At 35.8% G+C, this 21,255-nt stretch overlaps 2 protein-coding genes and 1 long non-coding RNA gene across 4 annotated transcripts in view; 1 reads left to right on the forward strand and 2 right to left on the reverse strand.

The window, feature by feature from the left end:
- Positions 1 to 410: 410 nt before the first annotated feature.
- On the reverse strand, positions 411 to 5,145 carry LOC117215838 (enhancer of mRNA-decapping protein 4). Its single transcript, XM_033462335.1, has 9 exons — positions 4,933 to 5,145; positions 4,752 to 4,824; positions 4,251 to 4,456; positions 3,798 to 4,177; positions 3,451 to 3,719; positions 1,726 to 3,365; positions 1,421 to 1,628; positions 1,064 to 1,354; positions 411 to 986 (listed from the first exon to the last, which is right to left on the reverse strand). The coding sequence occupies exons 2-9, from the start codon at positions 4,805 to 4,807 to the stop codon at positions 797 to 799; spliced, it is 3,240 nt and encodes a 1,079-aa protein (XP_033318226.1). The 5' UTR covers positions 4,808 to 4,824; positions 4,933 to 5,145; the 3' UTR covers positions 411 to 796.
- Positions 5,146 to 6,525: 1,380 nt separating this feature from the next.
- The window catches only part of LOC117215854 (diacylglycerol kinase 1), a 153,060-nt gene continuing 138,330 nt past the window's right edge, over positions 6,526 to 21,255 (reverse strand). The window contains exons 7-18 of one of the 2 annotated variants that reach the window (XM_033462389.1): positions 14,322 to 14,444; positions 13,923 to 13,972; positions 13,490 to 13,564; positions 12,886 to 13,123; positions 12,411 to 12,616; positions 11,785 to 11,958; positions 11,403 to 11,697; positions 11,205 to 11,329; positions 10,826 to 11,113; positions 10,511 to 10,712; positions 10,242 to 10,423; positions 6,526 to 10,165 (exon numbers count right to left, since the gene is read on the reverse strand). In XM_033462389.1, coding sequence (XP_033318280.1) covers positions 10,076 to 10,165; positions 10,242 to 10,423; positions 10,511 to 10,712; positions 10,826 to 11,113; positions 11,205 to 11,329; positions 11,403 to 11,697; positions 11,785 to 11,958; positions 12,411 to 12,616; positions 12,886 to 13,123; positions 13,490 to 13,564; positions 13,923 to 13,972; positions 14,322 to 14,444 — 2,048 coding nt within the window. In that variant the 3' untranslated portion in view covers positions 6,526 to 10,075. The remainder of the gene's footprint in view (positions 10,166 to 10,241; positions 10,424 to 10,510; positions 10,713 to 10,825; positions 11,114 to 11,204; positions 11,330 to 11,402; positions 11,698 to 11,784; positions 11,959 to 12,410; positions 12,617 to 12,885; positions 13,124 to 13,489; positions 13,565 to 13,922; positions 13,973 to 14,321; positions 14,445 to 21,255) is intronic. The other variant, XM_033462390.1, reaches the window with a different exon arrangement.
- LOC117215887 lies at positions 17,487 to 18,645 on the forward strand. The gene is made up of 2 exons (XR_004489233.1): positions 17,487 to 17,782; positions 17,961 to 18,645. It is a non-coding gene; the product is annotated as an uncharacterized LOC117215887 (long non-coding RNA).

Raw genomic sequence — 21,255 nt, forward strand, 5'->3', positions numbered from 1 at the left:
TCCTGAAACATCGTTTCGTTAAAAGGAAGTCATTTAAGATTACAAGTTAAATTCTAATTAAAATTTAATTGCTACTGTATCTTCATGCGTATGAGAAGTTTAATGTGTATTATACAATATGTCATGAAATGTATTATCTATAGGTTAATACAAAGTTAACATTTAAGAGAATTAGGAGAATATACATTAATTATATGTAAAGATCCTAATTTAAAATTCATTTTAAATATAAAGACAGTACATAGCATAATTTCGCAGAAAAATGCTATCAAAAGATAGAGTTATAATAATTAAAAATAAATCTTTTTTATGTACCATAAAATTTAATAGAGAATTTTTTCAATACCAATTGATAGAATAATATTGGTGATTAATAAAACTTTATTGATAATTCATAAAATAATTAATAATTTAAATTCATATAGCGTTTTTATTGTTTATTGTGCCATTATTTTAATGACAATCTCATTTATATCACGCTCTTTAATTATATTGTATAATACATTTATATATTTGTTTATATGTAAGATCAAGAAAATAATTTTTTGGTAAACTCTCGAATACTTCGTAAATGTGTATACTTTATAAAAAATCAAATTATAGGCGCGAGTTTCGACAAATTGTGTAAACTGCTAACGATAACTTCGTACAATATTCTTTTATATTCTATGTAAATTACTGCCAGTCTTGACATGAAGGGATAATGTGAATATTACTTTCAGATTAAAGTATTTTTTAAACAAAACATGTAAAACCTGATGTCAATGGGTCTTTTCTATTCCATACATATATAACATCAAGGTTGTTGATTAAAAAGTGCACGGGCAGCCATAGCTAACATTTTCATACGCCGTATAGAACTATGACTTGGATTAGCTGCTACAAAAGCAGCTAACTGAGATTGCAAAGTCATTAACACAGTACCCATATGTTCTCGTGTTACTGGATCATTAGGATCTAAATTTAATATCGCCTCTTCAAGCCACCTAATAAATAATCATAAAGAATGAGAAATTTTTATCTAACATTGTTAAGCACTAATAATAAAAGATATTTCTATTACCTATGCTTCAGTTCTGTACGGTGTCCTAAATCTGCGGATAACTGCTGTACAAGTGAAAGAATTACAGGTTGTTGTAAAATACATCTTGAGGTTTGACCTTGAGGTCCTACAGAAGAAAATACTCTAGAAGGTTCTGTTTTTTCACAAACTAGTACTACCAAGCCTAAATCACTAGCACTTAGAGCTTGTTGGAAGGCAGCATTTAACTGTCCTCGTTGGAGGAGAGATATAACTCGCGCTTGAGCATCAGCAACCGTTGATACTGGTATAGCAGGTGTAGTAGCTCGAGAACTATAAGCATATTCGATTAATTTCACCATTTAATGGAAACTGATATAGTGTTTTTAATACACTTACCGCACATTTGTGATCTCAGTAAGTTGTTGGTTTAAATTATCTCTAATAGAATCACGAATTGTACGTATTGTTCCTTCTTGGAGAATAATTAAACCTCTATTTAATTCTGTTTGTAACTCTTCGCGAACTAATGCGGATAGCGCTTCACTTTGTTGTTCATTTCTTTGCTGATATTGTTTATCTGCAATTGCATCCACATTTTGAAGGTCTAAAAAAAAAAAAAAGAAAAATGTTTTATACGAAATTAGCCTTCAAATATAATTGGTATTTTCCTTAAATCGTATTATCAATCGTAAATATCTTACATTCACGAGTACCCCTAACAAAAGCATCCTGTACTTGTTTAAACATTGTTTGACATGCTTTTTCCATGCCAGGTAAAAGAACATTTGTAAAGGTTTCTTTAAATGCTGCGTCTAATGCTGGTTTTGCTGCATTCACTGCTGCCATAGCAAGTGTGTCTTTTATATGATTACTATTAATGAGTTCTGTCAAATTCTTTTTTAAGAGTTCATCCATTCGAGCAGAATCTAATCTAAGTTGATGCTTTAATGGCTCTACTGTGTCTTCAATAATACGTGGTAAGGTAGTTTCAATTTTGTCTTTCATTGCTGTTTCAAGTGTCTTAAGAAAATCGTGTTGCCGAGCCATTTGGCTATATAATGTTTGTTCTAAGGTTGCATTTAGTTGCTGTGAAGCTCGTGCTAAAGCAGATTCTACTCGCGTCGAAATTGGTGTCTCTTGCCTTAATCTAGTCACTTCAGTACTTAACTCTCTTAATTCCTGTCGTTGATCTTGAATTATTTCCAAAATTGACTCTACTTTATTTATTAGTTCGAGAGTATTCAATTCGTTTGTTGTTTGCCATGTATTTTCAGTATTTCCTGTAGTATGCGTTGTTGGTTTCGATTCGTCTTTTAATCTTTTTCTTTTTTCTTCATCATTTGTGAATCCATCGGCTTCCTGCATGGCATGTCTGCTTACATCTTTTAATAATACCATCGGGATATTAGGCCAATCTTCATCAGCAGTATTGGTATCTTTTGGCTTATTTTCTGGTTCTGGTTCTTCATCTGCTTTTGTAAGAGATAAAATTTCTCTTACTTCTCTCGACGGGCTACTACCACTACTAGCAGGTGCTTGTTCTTCTAACTCATTTGTGGCTAATGGTGGGTCTGTTGCATTTAGAGCCTGAACTGCTTGTGCAAGTGAGGGACTAGCAGATAACACTTTACCTAATTCTGGGCTACTAGGGCGAGAATCTAATTCATTATTTTCTTTTTTGGCAGGTGAGCTGAATGCATCTGGCGTCATTAAATTTAAGCCAGCATTGTGATTTGTTGTTGCCTCAAGTGTGGCAGATAAGGAACGATTTTCTTCGCAATTTTCCACTGAAATTCCATTATGATTAACATTTCCCATATCTCGTGTGTCTTCAGAGTAGCCCAGTGATTTATGAGTTAGTGTGTCCATAAGGCAGTTACCACTCACTTGTGAGGCAGGCTTAAAAGTGATATGACATTCTTGTAATGACTTTGGTTGAACTAGATACATCCTTATAACAAGTTGCTCTTCAGTATCTTCTTCACAAGGACATAAGTCTTCCAGCGATTCTGCAGTAGGACGAATTTTACATAAACCAGCATCAACAATTCCGAAACTCAGTATTGGATACGGGAGAAGGAACTCTGATATTGTATTTACTGATGTTATTTCATCATTATCTTTTGTAAGACTTAATATGTACAGAACTTTATTGTATATATCTGATAATAAAAGGTATCCTGCACTAAGATCTAAGCCGGCTTTTAACACTGGTAATTTACCGGTAGAAGGTGTAGGTGCAAATTTAATGGTTTGTAAACAGGACCATACCTCACAAGACCAAACTTTTAATTCTGTATTATTGTCACATCCAGTTATGGCAAACCTCCAAAACTGAACTCTGTGGAACAAAATACAGTTACAGTGATTATTTTAATTTAATAATAAAATAAATTCAATAAAATATTCTGTTACATATTGCTTACTCTGGATGGTATGTTTTATGGTCATCTAGGAAGAACAAGCAGGAAATCGGTCGTCCACCATGTGGTCTCCATTGATGTAAACAACGAGGTTGTACTTGATTACCATGAGAATTACTATGTAAGTAAACTTGAAAGAATTTGACTTCTCCGTCAAAACTAGCTGTAGCTAAGGCTGTGCCATCTGGACTGAATGTTGCTTCTATGATTGTGTCAGAATGTTGATCAATTTCCAACATGCCTCCATTTTCCTTCACAGCTGGATCAATTGCCTATCATTTAGTCAAACAGTTGGATACTTTGTTCATTTTGTATGGATTTTATAATCTGTAAGTAAGGTACACATTCACCTCTATTGATCTGAATCTTGCCGAAACAGTATTAACTGACCACAACTCTACTTTGGAACCACGAGTTAGAACTAAAAGCTTTGAAACTTTATCTCCATCTGATGGTACATCTTCAGGAATATATGGACACCATATCACACGATGACTAGTAGGAGATATATCTTCTGCATCTACTTGTAGCAATAAACTACATAACAATTCTGGTGGTGTTGATTCAATGGTATGTATAAAAAGGTTTCCCAAATAATCAACACATGCCAAAATTGCATTAGAAACATGTGCAAAAGCCAGATCTTGTATTGCTGCACGCATTCCTCTTAACAGAGCTCTTTGTTCCAATTCTTTGTATACAACTCTAACCATACCTCCTCCATTACCAACTAAATAATGTTATTTTTTTAAATTTAGAAGGTCAATAAAATAATTATAATTTAAGTTTAAATTTACCATTACCTTTTATGCCATAAGCTAAATATTTCCCAGACATATGAACAGCTAATAATTGGCCTGGGTAAAAGTTATGTTCCCATGTAAAATCAACAATATTTTTTAACTTCACCTTTGAACTACCGTGATTATGACCTCCTGGTGAAGGAATAACAACAACATTGCTACTATATAATTCAACTGAATGTTGATTTTCTTGTCCAGTGAATTCTCTAAACATAGAGGAAAAGATCTTTATATATATATGAAAAAAGAAAATTGAGCAATAAAATAGAAATTAAATTAAGTTGATAAATTTAATAATAAAGATCAGAAAATTAACATAAAAAAATTTAAAGATTACACTTTTGATATTTATATAGTGTTTATATAGCGTAATACCAAGATAGATAAAAATCAAAGGCATCAAATGTTATGAATGAAAGACGTATAAAAATATATAAAAATTATCAATGGAAATTCTACCGTTTATAACTGAAATGAAGCTAAATTTCAATAAATACTTACACTGTTTGCTGATATTGAAGATTTAGGTTATCCTCTCCCGTTTTGATCATTTTCATAAACGTGATAGCGTATTCTAAAAAATGATAAAATTAATAAAATTTTGGCGATTACCGTGCCGGAATTCGGATAATTCTAACCCCAGCCGGTGGCACGCCTGATAACGATATTTTGTCAGTCTTACCTTTCGTGCATATATTTGCCGGATTGTAAAAGTGTTTTTTGATGATGCGGTTTTTATTTTAATGAAACATACGCGAATTATTATTTCATCGATGCGAATAAATAACGTGTTTCATGTACATAGTTCAATGAAATTATCAAAAACGAAATGTCAGACAGCTATCAGATACTTGTCAGAAAAATGGACCGGAAGTGCACTGACGGTATTTTATGTATTTCGCGCTATGTGGCGCTTTAAGCTATCGTAATTTTAAGCGTTTTAATCACTAAGTATGTATATAATTAGTAAATTTTTCAGATTGCATAGACAGGAAGATGATTTTTTAATACCAAAATACATTATACAACCAAATACATTACAAAATAATTATATCGGTTATGTTAAAGAATTATACTTTCAGTAATACATAGCAATCTCAATTTATAATTTATTGTTTATAGCTATGTATGTATAGGTATATATGTATTGTATATGATACGGAGCATGTAATATATCTTTTTGATACTTTATATTCATTATAAGATTTAATAATCAATGTTCTACATAGAATATTTTTTATTGAAATAGATACTCGCAGAGAATCTTGTATCGTAATTTACACTTTATTTCGTATAATACACTATAATAGACAGGCTTTTCTCTTCATATATGACTATCTTTTGGAAAATGGCAGTAGTGCTCAAACGTACATAGACCCAGTAAAAGTGGCAGTAAATTTCTCTAATTTGAATATCTTTCAATCGCGCTTAACTGTTACAAATCCCAATGAAGCGTTCTTTCGTTTTTTAACCCTCTCTGCTTATTTCGACAAGTTCCTCCGATAACTAAATCTCAAAATATATAAATCTTTCTTCGATTTTGATTTTTGCGATAGAAAAGTAAAAAATCTTAAATAAAAACCGGTTAAATAATAAAATACGTAATGATAAAAAATCTTTTTCTGAATTTCAAATTTGCATCACTTATATAGTATATGATAAATATAGGTCGAATTACTATGTATATATGTATAAAGGAATGAATCACGTGCGGATACAGGTGACGATTTGGGGATTAGGATTAAGGATTGACAATGAGCAATACAGATCAAATGTTTATGTTAGAGAATTGAATGATAAGCCTGAAAAGCGATATACGTATACACGTGGAAACTGATGCATGGTGACATGTGGACATTTAAATACACGTCGTAAAATTGTTTGTTGTGTATATGAAATCGAATATGTACTATAGAGAAGAGTTGTAAGAGAGTTGTTGTAGAAGAATTATTAAGAAGTTGTAACGATATTGTTGAATGAGAGTTGTAAGATCGTATAATGTAATACTTATTTACTTATTTATTTAAGACTGCATATTTCATTAGCCCAATGCATTGAGCCTATTCATGAAACTATATTCACGAAACTATAAGAAATAGAAAATTTCCTTCAAATCATTTACGTGTATTTATTTTATATAAAAATTTTAATTAATAAAAACATTCCTAGAATAAAATTAACTTAAAAATGAAAGAAAAAGTTTTTCGACAGGATCGAAGGTAATGGAAATTCGATTGATATCACGTAAGAGAATTTTTGAAAATCGACAAAGGAGTCAATGTTTCTGCGTAATTTTTATTCTGTCATGTCTCCAGTCATACTTCGCGCAACGATTTAGACTAAAATATTCGAGGCACCGAGGCAACGTTTTCTTTGAATTTTCAACTCGAATCGTACGATTCAAATATTTTTTTTCTGCCTTCTTAATCATCAACGAGAAATACACGTTTTACTTTCTTTCTTTTCTCGTTTTCGTTAGTAAGATGTTTTTATTTCATCGCTGAAGATAACAACGTTGTTCCTTTAACTTACTGGTTCCACTATGAATCATGGAGCGCGCTTAGTAATAAAAGGAAAGGAATAATTGACGTGCGCTATTGTCAATGTTACTATGTGTTACTTTTATATATACAGGGCGTTTCATTTAAAGACGTCAACAGTTATATCTGTTATAATAACTATACCATAGGAATATGTTAAATTTAAAAAAAACGAATTCAAGTTTAAAAGTGTTTGAGTAAGAAGAATTGACGCAGAAGGGTCAAGGGACATGTTCACAATGTATTTATTAATTAAAATTTACCGTGATCTTCGGTTTCCATACTCTTCGAAAACGTATGAATTGTGTTAAAAAAATGGATCACCCTGTATTATATTTACTAATCCATGAATCAGAATAGAAGTATTTCTATCTCGAGGAAATCGATATTTCGCATCAAGGGTTAAAAAGTTCGTTTCGGTTTCGGGCAATGGTGATGTGGGTTTCTCACGCTGCTGTGCACGGGAATATACTTGTTTTCTTTTCTCATATTTTTTTTTGTCATTTTTTTCTTTCTTCTTTTTTCTTTTTTTGATTTTTGGGTCTTTCCTTATATCATAACATTATTACAATGACAAGCACACTGAGACACTGCGCCAATCCAATAGAAAAACAATATTTGTAATTATTGTGCCAATAGTATTCACAGTTTCGCGACGAAGAAGCACGACGATATATGTATTTATTTGTATTCTGTCGTACTTCTTTCATCCGATTTTTGTTTGCTAATGAATAACAACTTAACGATTAAGACCTTAATGGTTGTATCATTATACGTAAGCGTAATATTTCGATTCGTCTAACGAGAGCAACTATATTATATTATAGTCGATCATATAATCGCTAAGGGAAATATGCGTATATAACGATTATAAGGGAAACGATCATTATTTGCGCGATGAATAAATTGTATATCAATTCCTCTACGTAAAACGATCGAGAAATACATGCTTGAAAATATTGACTCGTAAACGCTTGCCTCTAGAACGTCTTTTCGTGGGAATTCATTTCGAGCAATGTATATTCTGCGTTTGTACGCGATCAAAGGAATAACAGATGATAAATTTGTTAAATATGAAAGAAAAATGGAAGAGAACAGAAGGATCTATGCTTTTTTCAAAATAAATAATAAAATTGAAAGAATTCGAGGATACAATAGACATCGCTGACGTTGCTTCAATTTTGAAACGTTACATCAGGCTTAATGGTCATCACTGCTACAAGATAAAATTTAACATCATTCTATAATCATTACATGGATTTTTCGACGTTGTGATGGTCCCTGCGGGATGTTATATACTTGGTGTCGTACTTTTTCGTTACACTTTCCATACAAAAGCATAAATATCTCGAAACGCGATACTAAAGCGAAATAAGCAGATACAAATCAGAATAATGCGAGTGAACATGACGACATTGGCATGTTGTAACATCAAGTATACTTTACTCGATACTGCCGTGTCGATTTTTTGTCAAAGTACAATTAGATTCGTCTACTAAAATTGATATTTTGGAATAACGCGAAACGAATGTGAGTTGCGAGTGCTCGGAAATAAAAAATGCAACCTATATTTTTAATTACTTCTATTATCGGACGGAAGATCTGAAAAATACTTTGGAGAAATGATCCAAACATTTCTGGCAAATAAATAATTTAATGGTAAATAAGTTGGAATACTCATGGAAACGAGGCTATGAAAATTACAAATGTACTTATAGAAGCGTTCGTACAGACAACGAGGAAGTGCGTGCTGATGCAGTCGTAGAAGAATTCTATGAAAAATCCTATAAATTCCATACCACAATACTGATCATTATACGTAACACGTTGGCTGAATCGATTTTTGATTAAACTTCGCAGTAGATTATAATATCTGTGTTTGTCTCCTACTTATTTAGCAATATGATATTTAATATGTCCACTGTAATCCACTTCTATGTTTTAATAGTTCGACGCGCGTTAATACGCGTACAATTAAAAAAGTGCTAACTCTATTTGCGTATCGATCGAGAGATGGCCAACGTGTAGAAAGACAACAATATGTTGAAGAGAAACTTAAGGGACTAATTTATAAGAGCGCGCAACTATTGCACCGATTAACAAGCTACATCGCATCAAATCGAAAATATACGCATAATTTTCGTAACTTTTGATTGTGCGATTCATACAAAAGACAAACGCGGAACAACTGAACCTCGCGGCGCTAATTTATAGCCGCGCTCGGTTTGCTGATGCTGATATGCTTACGATATACTGCTCCGTCTTGAGAGCCATCGAATAAATAAATAAGTTCGGACGAATAAATAAATAAATAAATAAAACCAATCTATCGTGATTTATGTCTAAGCAGTTACGACTAAGCTTCCGTACAAAAATCTTAACGTTAAGAGAGAAAAGTAGAAGATCTTTGATTATTGGACGGAGTCGTGCAAAAAAGAGGAGCGATTCGAATAGTTTCATGCGCCGTTAATGCGATAAACTTCTTCCTTTCTTTTTTTTTTCTTTATAAAAGTAAACGGATACAAGACTGGTCGAGGATATGCAGATCAAAAAACAGCAAGTAGAATATAAAATAACGTACAACAGATACATACTCAACGTTTGATCGATATAAAATTAGATTTTATACTCTTTACTTACAACAAATATTATTCATCTAAAGAATATGATCTGCATATCTTCAACTATGATATTTTATGGAGAAATAAAACCCTTACGATATATCTAAGTGTTGTACAAAGAAAAAGAATGATTAAAGAAGTTGTCGTTAATATTATCTAGATAACGTTACGTACGAGATTATTTTCTCTTTTGCATGATACCGTACAATCCGTTATGTCGGTATATAAATTATACGCTCGATTGCAATAGTACAACCTCGTATTTGCTTGCACATTTGAAACGGTAGACTCAAGCCACGGATTTGAGAAACGGAAGAGAAGAAAACATATTCGGCGTATCTCCGCATAGTATACAAAACGATCATACATCGGTATCGATGACCGACGAGTCTACCGCTAATCCTATCACTAAGACGAGCGATGCTTTATTATTATTCTCAAAAATACTGTACACAAGAATACCTAAGTTACGTCGAAGCTCGTTCCATGCTCTCGGACGAGCATTGAAGCTGTGTTAAGTACGACCGAATTGATACGCTTCATTCTCCCTTTCTTTTAATTAAGATAAGATAAAACAGGCGGGACGACGTCGAGACTACGTTCTGATCGAGAACTGAGTCGATTATTTCGATTTTCCAGTTTCGTTATTTGATAATATTGAAGTTCACCTCTTTAAGAAACGGAAGAGGCCTCGACCCTTTTCCGGTGGCGGTGCCATTAACATCGGTACTTGGTTTTTATGCGTTATGTGAATCTGGAATAATAAAATATCTATAAGTGATCGGTAGATATAATTAAATAATTACTAAGTGTTCAAAGGATCAACTTACAGTGCATGGACCCTGCATCCATGGCTCACCATCGATTTGCATCGGGAAACGTTTGCTGGTGGTGATGGTGACACTACTGCATTGTGCCAACCTTCTACCGGAATGACGAAGTCCAGTTTTCACTTGACCCATATGCAAACAATTTTCCAAACCGATCACCTCTATGAGATTGTCTCCAATATCTGTAAACATTACACTTATTTTTCATTTGCTCTAACTACGTCTATCTAACTTGTTAAACGATCACGAAACATTGTCTATGCACTTGCCTTGTATCGCGGCTGTAAGATCTACGGAATTAAAACTGCTGGTGCTTAGTTCTTTGTCTGGTCGTTTCTTCCGTTTACCAAGTCGATGTTTCGTATGGTGTTCACCCCAGAGATTGGAACCTCCATGAGTAAAAGGAATGTTTAATAATGCGACACCTTGGAGAGAAGGTCCGTGTGCTAAATCTAACGGTGTCCCGTCACACTGTGAATGAGAAATATCGAGATTACAATCGGTATTACTGGATGAACAAAATTCATTATTAATCTTAACCATCTTTTTAAACGACATCTTAAACATTTGAAACATTTACGTACAATGATCTCTAGATCTTCGTGAAGATTTTTACAGCTGGCAGCAAATTGTTCCGTTGTCGCGTACTCAAAGTACCAAAGTTTGTTCTTCATCCGGCTATTGAATTTCTCGGGATTCTTTTCCCTTTCCATGTGGAATTTTACACAGATCGCGGCGTCCACGCCCACAGAGAAGTAATTGTTAATGATATTGTACGGTATACTGTCTTGATTTGGTTTCATCTCATCTTTCTGATCAAGTACTTCTATCTGCCAGCGGTCCATCATTACAGGTGTCGCTTTCTCTATTTTCTAGAAATTATTTCACACGGCAATTTTAAATGCATCAACCTCGTTTTAACTGTCCGTGTAAGAATGATCTTTTATCATGGTATTTACATACCTTGAGTACTTTATGAATAGCTTCTCCTTCGTAACCACCACCCCATCGCAAACACCTCGCAAGATCGTTGCCTGTCCCTAATGGTATGACACCTACGGCTGGTTGATGCTCGAATTGGACACGATCTGAAGTTTAAACACAAAATGCTGGTTATAAATGGATCATTTGAATACCCAGCTCTCAAATTATTAATCGTACCCATTGTCTCTAACACCCAGCCAACGGTACCATCACCGCCGCAGCAGATCACCTTAAAGTTCTTCACGTCCTTGAACATTTGCAAACCCTGCATAGGTCCGCCCACGGCCAGATTATGAACTTGGCGCGGGTTCAGGATATATTGGAACTTCCTCAACATGCGTTCGCCTTGCCTTCCTCCGGATTTTGGATTTATGAACACCAGAAGTGGAAAAGTGTCCGGCGGCGGTGTAATTTGGAAGGACATAGCTGGCTGTTGATTAGTAGCAGCACCGGATGTCAGGAATCCACTTTGCTAATAGAATTTTGCATCTCGAATTAGAATCCTTTGATATCGCGTCTGGTTGGTGTTTAATCGTTCGATTCAGCTCATTGCACTTACCGAGGCAACAGTCGACGAATCCTGGCCGTGTTTGCTTCCCTTTTTACTGTCCCTAGATAACGATCTTTGCCTGTCTAAGACAACTGGACAAATCGCCGTAGGCGGAAGGATATGAACTGCGTACTCACCCAACGTGCACTCTGTCCTCACTTGCGAAACGCATCTGTTATGCAACTGTAAAATCGTTATTAGCGTGAATAACGTTATACGAGTATAATTGTTGTTCGATAGTTACAACTAGAATTTATATGTTTATGAACATAATTACAAGAATGGAATATAGTCAGAGATTTGGCGCGTTCAATACTTTCGGCATTCTATATATTTTTCTATATTACGTTTACTTTCAGCGTTATTGTATCGTTAAATTTTTACACGAACGTGGATTAATTATAGCTTTGTTATCTCTTTTCTCTTTCAACTCCAGCTATGTCTACATTTCTTGCTGAAAATATAAAAAATACGATCTGTACGATACTTTTATATCGAAACGTACATACAAGTTTTACGTATCAAACCTCCAAACTCTCATATACACTTACAGCATAACTGGAATATTTGGTTGCCTACACAGGGAATCTGATTCATTGACAAAGGAAATAATTATAAAAGGAAAGACTACTCACTGTCAATTGACACCATCTGCAGTGCAAACCCGTAATCCCGTTGTAGCTCTTGATAGTTTTTCTACATTTGAAACATTTGCCGTGACAATTTCCCTCGACCCAATGGTGCGCCATCGTTTGCGACGTCTTTTTGCTTTTCACGTAGGTGGCTATGCAAGAGGCTGGTGCTCTTTGAACGCACCTTTCATGGACAGTGTACTTGCAGACTATATAAAAAGAGAACGGCTCGTTTGTCTGTTGCTTCAGTGCGAATGAAAAAAATGATTGGTACTCGAGACGCGGGTTACTGTAAACTCGATAAACAACGATATACTTTACGAAAATTGCTCCTCTTTCATCGCAGATTACCAAGGCGCAAAAGGAGAAAAGAGAACATATAAAAAGGGTGGAAGCTCATCGGATGAAAATGTTTTCTAGCAAAACATCCGTGAAAAAAGAACCGTTGTAACATCAAAGAAGCTCCGATGATACTTACAGACACAACAAAGGCCCTTCTTTCCGAGACCGACTAGCATATTCAAACAGAGATTGCAGTAGGCGGGTTTGCTAAAGTGTTTTAGCCTCCAGAGATGGTTACCGTCTTCCTTTACGTGAGAATCCAAGCCCAAAAGAACTAGCAGCGGGATCGTCGTCAGACCACCCCTTTTCCATTCTTCCAGAGATACCGTACCATCCGCGTCGTAGTCTATTTCTATCATCATATCTTGCAGTATCTAGAAATATCGAGGATTTACGTCTAGATATCGCTCATCAATTTCCCATCTCTTCGTTGTGTAAACAAAGAAATTTTAGATTTTATGTATCTTCATCCCAAACGTAATATCTCTTCTATAATGTTTATAATAGAGTAACTTGGGGCAACTGTTTTATTACAAAATTGAAATTCACGATGTTATTTAAAGTACATTTTTTTTTTTAATGGGATGGTTCGTTATTTTAGAAAAGGTTTCTTTTCGTATTAATTAAAATAAATGTTTTAAACAAAAGAATCGTATCTAGATGAAAAATAGAGTTATTAAGATGCGCGTGGATACGACAACGTGCATCTGAAAAGGAATATTAATGATATTCCAACTCACCGGTTTCAATTCCGAGACGTCCCATCCGAGATACTCGGCGACATTCATCATCTGATTGACAATACAGTCCATCTCCTAGGGAAACGTGATAATAATATTAAACCCGTGGCTACGTTAGATAAGGTGCTCTCGAATCGATCTATTTCAATTCGTTGATGGACTTCGTTGCCCTATCGACAGGCGTATTTACGATTAATTGGTCGATAAATTTCCAATACTACCATATGAAACCTATAATCATTTCGTTTAACATATATGGTGAGAAAACATTGAACAAAAATATAGATATAAAATCGACCATTTGAAACGTCGCAAACTATTTGCAATTCCGTGCAGTTTCCATTTTCTTCGCGTTTAAACACGCTGTCGATGAGAATCGGTTTTTTGCAGCAATTAAGGGAAAAAATAAAACAAAAAATCTCGTTCTACTCACGTTTGTGTCAAGAACGCCGTTCCCATCTGTATCGTACAGCCGGAACATGACTGAAAAAAAAGAGAGAAAGGCAAATGAATTAATGCGCGTCGAAATTGGCGTGCAACAAGTTGCAGCAGATATGCAAGCTCGAGTGCACTGTGTGCGAGTGCAACTAGCGAAGCAGACTGAGAAAATGACTGGCGTTGGACACGCGAATACGAACGTTTAAGGAATACAGCCGTGACTGTCGATGCATCTGTCCGTGAATTTTTCTTTTATCAGGCCATGATTTATGACAAAGTGACATAAGAACGCGTTAATGGCGAAAGGTTACCCGAGATCGGAATAAAAATACCCACTGCTCGCTTTCATGAGATCTAATTAACTTTGATCGATACAAAAGAAACAATTACTTACACTCTAATTTATCTTCTGGCCTACCAGCTTCCAGGAGGGAAAGATAGCACACGATATCCTTGAGGCTGACTTTAACCGAGTGGACATCTATCGTGCTCTGTTTTCTAACGAAGTTTCTCATTTCTGCGGAATGAAAGATAATGAACGAAATTAAGATCTGTTTGATTCGATGCGTATCGTTTAACTGCCAAAAATATTCTGCTCTCTATTCATTTTCGTTTAATCCTTTCGTTACAACGAGTAATTATACCCGTGGATAGCCAGTATCAAGCGTTTATTATATTGGATTGTAACATTCGTTCGTCTTCTTCCATTAAAATAGAACGAATTTGTGATGCAATTCAATATATCAAGCCCTTAACGCACGAATTTTTCTCTGATTTAGTAGCGAAAATGGGTAAATTTTCGCGTAATATTGTAGGAGATCGAATAATGAGACTGCCAGTATGTGGAATCGTTAATGTATTTAAAACACTTCTCGTCGCGAAACGGTATGTATAAAGTCGTTTGGTCACAGTTTATAATGAAACGTTCGTTTATTTATAATAGTCAGGGGAAAGTCAAAAGATTCAAATTTGTCTTGTTTTACGGTTACATGGGTTACACGGTTTTACGGTTCTTACAATACCTGTGACCTAACGGTCTTGATACTCCGAAGCAAAACAACATGATTTGAATCGAATTCTAACTCTTGTGCCGCTACAATATAAAACGACTAACAATGAAAACGTGTATAATCGTCTTATAGTACGAATCTATAAAGATCAATGACTAAAATAATCAGCCAAATTAAAAGCAATCTATGACCGTATATGTTAGGGGCACGTATCGAATGGTTAAGGATAACTATAGTCAGACGTAAAAATTTCATCGAAACTTTGTTTCAGCATAACGCAGCTTCGTATCTTTAGGTTAATTGGCATTCTTGTACTAACTGTGTTACGATATAATGGAATCGTACTTTTCAATATCTACTCACTTTTTCAGTGCTTAAATCAAATACCTAGTAAAATCTATCAAAACAATGGTACGCTATAACTGAAGAGATTGAGACCTGGTAGAAACAAACGATCCGATACATCGTTGCAATTTTCCACTAGTAACATTGCACGACTCAATAGTTGTATACAGGGTGGTTGGTAACTGGTGGTACAAGTGGAAAGGGGGTGATTCTAGGCGAAAAAAGAAGTCGAAAATATAGAATAACAATTTTTCGTTCGAGGCTTTGTTTTCGAGAAAATCGACTTTGAATTTTCGCTCGGTACGCGTGCACTTTATCGCGTCTCGTTATAACGGATCTCACAGTAGATCGTTGCCTCGATGGAAAAATTAAAAAAAAAGTTTTTATTCTATATTTTCTATATTTTTTATTCTATATTATTTCATCGAGACAACGATCTACAGTGAGATCCGTTATAACGTACCGCACGCGTACCGAGCGAAAGTTCAAAGTCGATTTTCTCGAAAACAAAGCCTCGAACGAAAAATTGTTATTCTATATTTTCGACTTCTTTTTTCGCGTAGAATCACCCCCTTTCCGCTTGTACCACCTGTTACCAACCACCCTGTATATTTCCAATATAGCACCCTTGCGTCCATTTCGTCATTGGAAATATAAACCTGTTGAATCGTAAAGCGTTGTTGCAACGAAATTGCAATGGTGTCGCATCGTCTGCAGCGAACATAGATATAAAATACCATTACATTCGATCGACGCTTATAGCGTGACTAGACAGTTTCAACTATTATTGCACACATTCCTGGATTTCTAATAAGTCCAGGAAAAGTTATGGTCTCATGGTGACGTCAAAGTCGAAGAAAAGTCCGATCGAATATTATTTTTAGATTAGAACGAAATGGCTTTCGTCAGCCGTGTCTAAGAATTTCTACAAGGAACCTGTTGCTTCGTACGTAGCGGGGTTTAGGAGCCAAGTATCGATGCATGCACACGAGTACCGCTCTAATTATAACGATCGAGCATTGCACGTGCACGACTGTTCGTTGATAGACGCGACGAATATTCTTGGAACGATATTTGTAAGCAGAAATTTCGTGTTTTACCTTCGTAATTTCGCTCGATACGTAAACAATTTCTCGATCGAACGATCGAATACGGAAAAAACGTAAGTTACTGGGATCTTTGACATTTGATATTCTGCTGTTATATTGTTGCTGTATATCGTACAACCTTTCTCTGGTTCTGTAACAAAATGTAATTTAGTCGATAACTTAACCGCGCTATGATTTACCGATTCTTTATTTCCCAATCTTACTTTAATTTCAAGCAAGAAAAGTCTTTTAACGTTTTAATATCGCAATGTTTCTTTCTCAATTTCTTCAAACTTAAAAAGAACTTTGGAGCGGATTACTATATACTCTGTTAAAATATTCTGTTTTAAGAATTATTATTATTATTTTGTGGAAATTGTATAATAGAAGAACGCAAGAAAATTGTTTGAAAATCCGAAAAACGATCTCCAAGTGACTTTCAATGACGTCGATGTAACCCTCCAATGACCTTGACACGATTTTTGACGCTTTTCGAGTATTTGTCGTAGTTTATTAAAACTTAGTGTAACCTTGAATAATCTAGTATAGTTTTGAGCGATCTGGAAATATCTGTAAAAAATGTTTCAATCATCGCGCAAAGAAAACTATCGAATTTCATCGAAATAATATTGCCTCGAACTGGCCGATTCGGAACTATTCGAGGACACTCGAGGATGACTCAATAAAACGAGTAGAACGTGATTGTCTGACCGAGAGACAACTCGTGTGAGACTATTAGTTTACCGTGTTGCTGATAAAAATAGTCCCGAATCGGAGACAAGACGAAGCCTCGAGACATCGATACTGTCCCTGTAATTCCTTCTCGTGATTTTACGAGTCTCTAGATACGTAGACACCTGAGATGTCCCTATGAAGGGAACAGAGAAGAAAAACAAGAGGACTAAGAAGAAGAAGAAGAAGAAGAAGAAGAAAAAAAGGAGGAAGGTTAAAACGGCTAGTCACGAGGGAAATAAAACCGGTCGATCAATCGTTGAAGGCGAACGATTTATCTTTAGTACGCGCAACAACGTTGAAACAAATTCACCGGTAATTCTATTGCTCTCTGGCGGTCCATTTTGCCTCGTCCATGATTTCTCGATGGCTACGCTCGCGATTTATATTGCGGCGATTTCAAGTGACGCACGAATGAACCGCGAAAACTGATTTCATTCTCGCCGCCAAGAAACACGCGAAAAATCCTGTTTTCCACTCTTGAGCAGGCCATCGCACAGCTTAATACGTATCAGCTTGATACTCGGTACTGTAGCGTTCGCTTTTGCTTTTCATAAAATTCTACAACTTCTGTTTTACCAGTAAAACTGATTCATCGTTATATAGCGGAGAATATCTTTGGCATAACTTCTCCGACATTTACGTATGAAGATGGTAGCAGAGGATGGTCTTCGATAGCTGTAAGTAAACAGTTGATTTTGAACAGACCACGCCAGTGTTATTTGTGGATGCAGCAACGCTTTCGTATTTCAACAAATATTGATATTGAACATGTAATTAAACGCTGTCGAATCTTTCGTCCGATGAAATCATTAACGTAAAAGCTTGTTTGCAATGTGATACAGCGCGAACTTACAGGTTCGAGGAAGACAAAAAGAACACGATTGCCCCGACTAATTATTCTTCCAAACAACGAAGTTACTGGTGCGAAAGGGAGAAAAGGAGTTCATCGATCATCAGAGGTGCATGGTATACGGGTTCGTTGGAGAAACTTGGCTGCAATTTATTCCACCGAGCAACGTGATCACTGAGAACAATTAATTTAATTGAAACCATCGGTGCTCGCCGGATGACACGATTGATTGCCTCGCCACGACGATCACGGTGTAATGAATAACCGGACGGGCTAACTTATTCGACGTTATTTCCGGCCAGATTTCATTTCGCCGTATGAATAGAATCATCCTGAACGACCACGTGCATTGTTTCCCGCGACAATTAATCCGGTGCAACAACCGACCTGGTCTTTCGGCCACGTCGAGAAAGCGATATTCTTGCACAATGTTATTTTTGTTTGATAAAAGGGCTCGATGTTTCGCCTGTTTCGAACAACGAGAAGCGTTGGCCAATCGCGGCGAGCGTCGATGACACAAATGTTTTTCTGTCAACCTGGAAATTCATGACGCTTAATTTTTGCGTTATAGACACGGAGCAACGATTTTATTTAACAACGGAATTTCGCTCGTTTGTAACTTTCATTGTTAATAATGTTCAACAATGATATTCTACGTTGTCTTTGTAATAAATATAAATGGATGACAAAGCACTGCTATCTTTAAACAACGGAGCAAGTTGAAAGGGAAAAAGTTGCGTAAAATATACTACACAAAATACTTACTTCTAAATATTCTCTAGTTTGTTACTTACAAGCTGGTTAACAAGAAACAAGACCTGATTACTCGACATTTTATTTGTTGGAAGCATACTTCGGATTTAAATTACGGCTATTCTTTGTCAATTCCGAATTCTCCGTCAAAATTGAAATATTTATATTACAGAAAAATCTCTATTCGAAAAACACGTGGTATTTAGTATAATTCTTATTTGTGCACCGTGTTGAAACTATATACCGCATGTAATTTTGTGACACATCGATATTAATAACATTTGCAATCTGATTCATTGTATGTCATCCAGACATCCAATAATATACACTAGTTGAAGTTTTCAGAGAGCGAACATAATCCATTGAAATCGCAATTAATCTGTCATTATCCAACTTAGAAATATTGCCTTCGTCTCACCTTCCTTCAACAATGCACCAGGAATATCTGGTAAACGCGTTCGAGCGCCCTTCAGCACCATTGTGTCAGGAATCGATGATTAACAAGGTGACTCCAGAGTTGGAGAACACGGAAGCTTTGCAACCGGAAGACGATGAAGTTGCAGTTGAAAATACTATTAAACAACCATCGGCCGCGATCAACGATTAATATATAGCGGGAAATATGAAGATGACACTTGTTGCTTGCCGCGTGACTCGAGAGATACTGAGAAAGTATATCGAGAGAGCTTAACGCCAAGAAGAGTCGCGATGTACTCTAAGGTTGACGTTATTTATACCAGATGATACTGGTTCGACGTTATTTTGGGATTCGAACGAATACGCAAACTCATCGGTGAACAGCGGGACGATTGAACAACGAAAACGGGGGTCTATGGATTGCTGAAAAATTGATTCGCTTGTTTACTGGTCGCTATCGATTGAAACAAGGAAGAACAGAATGTGACCCGATATATACATTTCCTGTGTGATTGATTTTAATATTGGGTCATTTATTCGTAGGATATCTATATCAATATCTATATACCTTTGTTTTGATAACTACTAATTAATATGACACTATTACTTGTTAAATTTAATGTACCTGCGTGTATATGTATCTTATCGTTTCTAAGAAGTTGTATAATTATGTAATATGAATATATACAGGGTGGTTGGCAACTGGTGGTACAAGCGGAAAGGGGGTGATTCTACGCGAAAAAAGAAGTCAAAAATATAGAATAACAATTTTTCGTTTGAGGCTTTGTTTTCGAGAAAATCGACTTTGAATTTTCGCTCGGCAGCACTTTATCGCGTCTCGTTATGACGGATCTCACTGTAGATCGTTGTCTCGATGAAAAAATTAGAAAAAAATTTTTATTCTATAATTTCGACTTCTTTTTTCGCGTAGAATCAGCCCCTTTCCGCTTGTACCACCAGTTACAGTAGTATATGTCGGGTTCACATTACGATTAGGGTTAGGGGCGTGAAACGAATCTTCATTTGGGTTAGACATTGTTATGCAATAGAGAAGATATTTATTAGCACAAATATGATTAATACAGAATTTGACAAGTAACCGTGATAATTAGATACTCGAGATGCGAATGACAATGATCCTGGGTTCAATAACGAATCCGCGGTCAACGAGATAACAAAATGCGCTTTCTTCCAAGGTCCAAGTTGTACTCAACTTTCTTGTCTATGGTACAAGTATTACTGAACTAACTCTTTGTTAAAACGTAGAATATTCACCCAGCGTAAAGACGCTACGTAACTCGCTAATGAGACCTCACGAGAGAATGACTTTCCGTCACGATGATGCTGCAGAGGAAAATTATGATGGGGTGTGTCTAAGGACACGAGATCGTCGGATTCGTCGAGAAAAGCCTTCGTTCGGAAAGTGAGGGAAATGGGCGTTCCTGTTAATTGGTTAATTTCTATGTCGGTGGTTGAAGAAGGATGCTAACCGCCCTTGAGACAAAACTGCTAGCTGGAAGCGTCGTTCGTGAGAAAAGCAGATTTCTCGTATCTTCCTGTAGTAGATGGTAGATTTTGGAACTGTTAAGATAAAGACTGTTTGTCCGTTTGAAGGACCTTAGTTAACTAAATCCTAAGATTCACAGCGGGTCCTCAGGCTAGCTGAACATGTACTGTGGAGATGCATCGACATTTGATAATCATCTTGCCCGAAGAATAGGGTCTGTGTGTGGCGAGCCACGGGACAGAAACCGTTGGAATGTTCACTGTCGTGTGCCGCCACAACTATTTCTTTTTAAGGAGAGCTATACAATTACTCCATACCCCTGTTAGGTAAAAACGTTCATCCCGTGACGACGGCTACGTTCAGCTACTAGTTGTCGCTTCGAGCTCAAGCTCGTTATCACAAATCTCGGACAATTATAATCGAGTTAAATTATAGAGACTAAAATATTGGGGATTTTCCGAAGAATTCCAAAGGGAAGACCCTTTCATCTCCGACATATATGACGAATACATCTGGTTTGAGATTTGGAAGCGTCAGTAATTAAAAATTTTTGTTTTCGAAAATAAAATAATAATATTTATGTATAAAATAAAATTATATAATATATCAAATAAATTAGAAAA

Source organism: Bombus bifarius, unplaced genomic scaffold, assembly GCF_011952205.1.
Source record: "Bombus bifarius isolate JDL3187 unplaced genomic scaffold, Bbif_JDL3187 scf7180000009832, whole genome shotgun sequence".
Lineage (NCBI taxonomy): Eukaryota > Metazoa > Arthropoda > Insecta > Hymenoptera > Apidae > Bombus > Bombus bifarius.

Coding starts and splice junctions, on each gene's coding strand:
- LOC117215838 (XM_033462335.1), bottom strand. CDS start 4,807: ATGAAAATGATCAAAACGGGAGAGGATAACCTAAATCTTCAATATCAG. Junction 3,720..3,797: donor CAAGATTCAGATCAATAGAG/GTGAATGTGTAC, acceptor ACTAAATGATAG/GCAATTGATCCAGCTGTGAA. Junction 1,629..1,725: donor TGTTAGGGGTACTCGTGAAT/GTAAGATATTTA, acceptor TTTTTTTTTTAG/ACCTTCAAAATGTGGATGCA.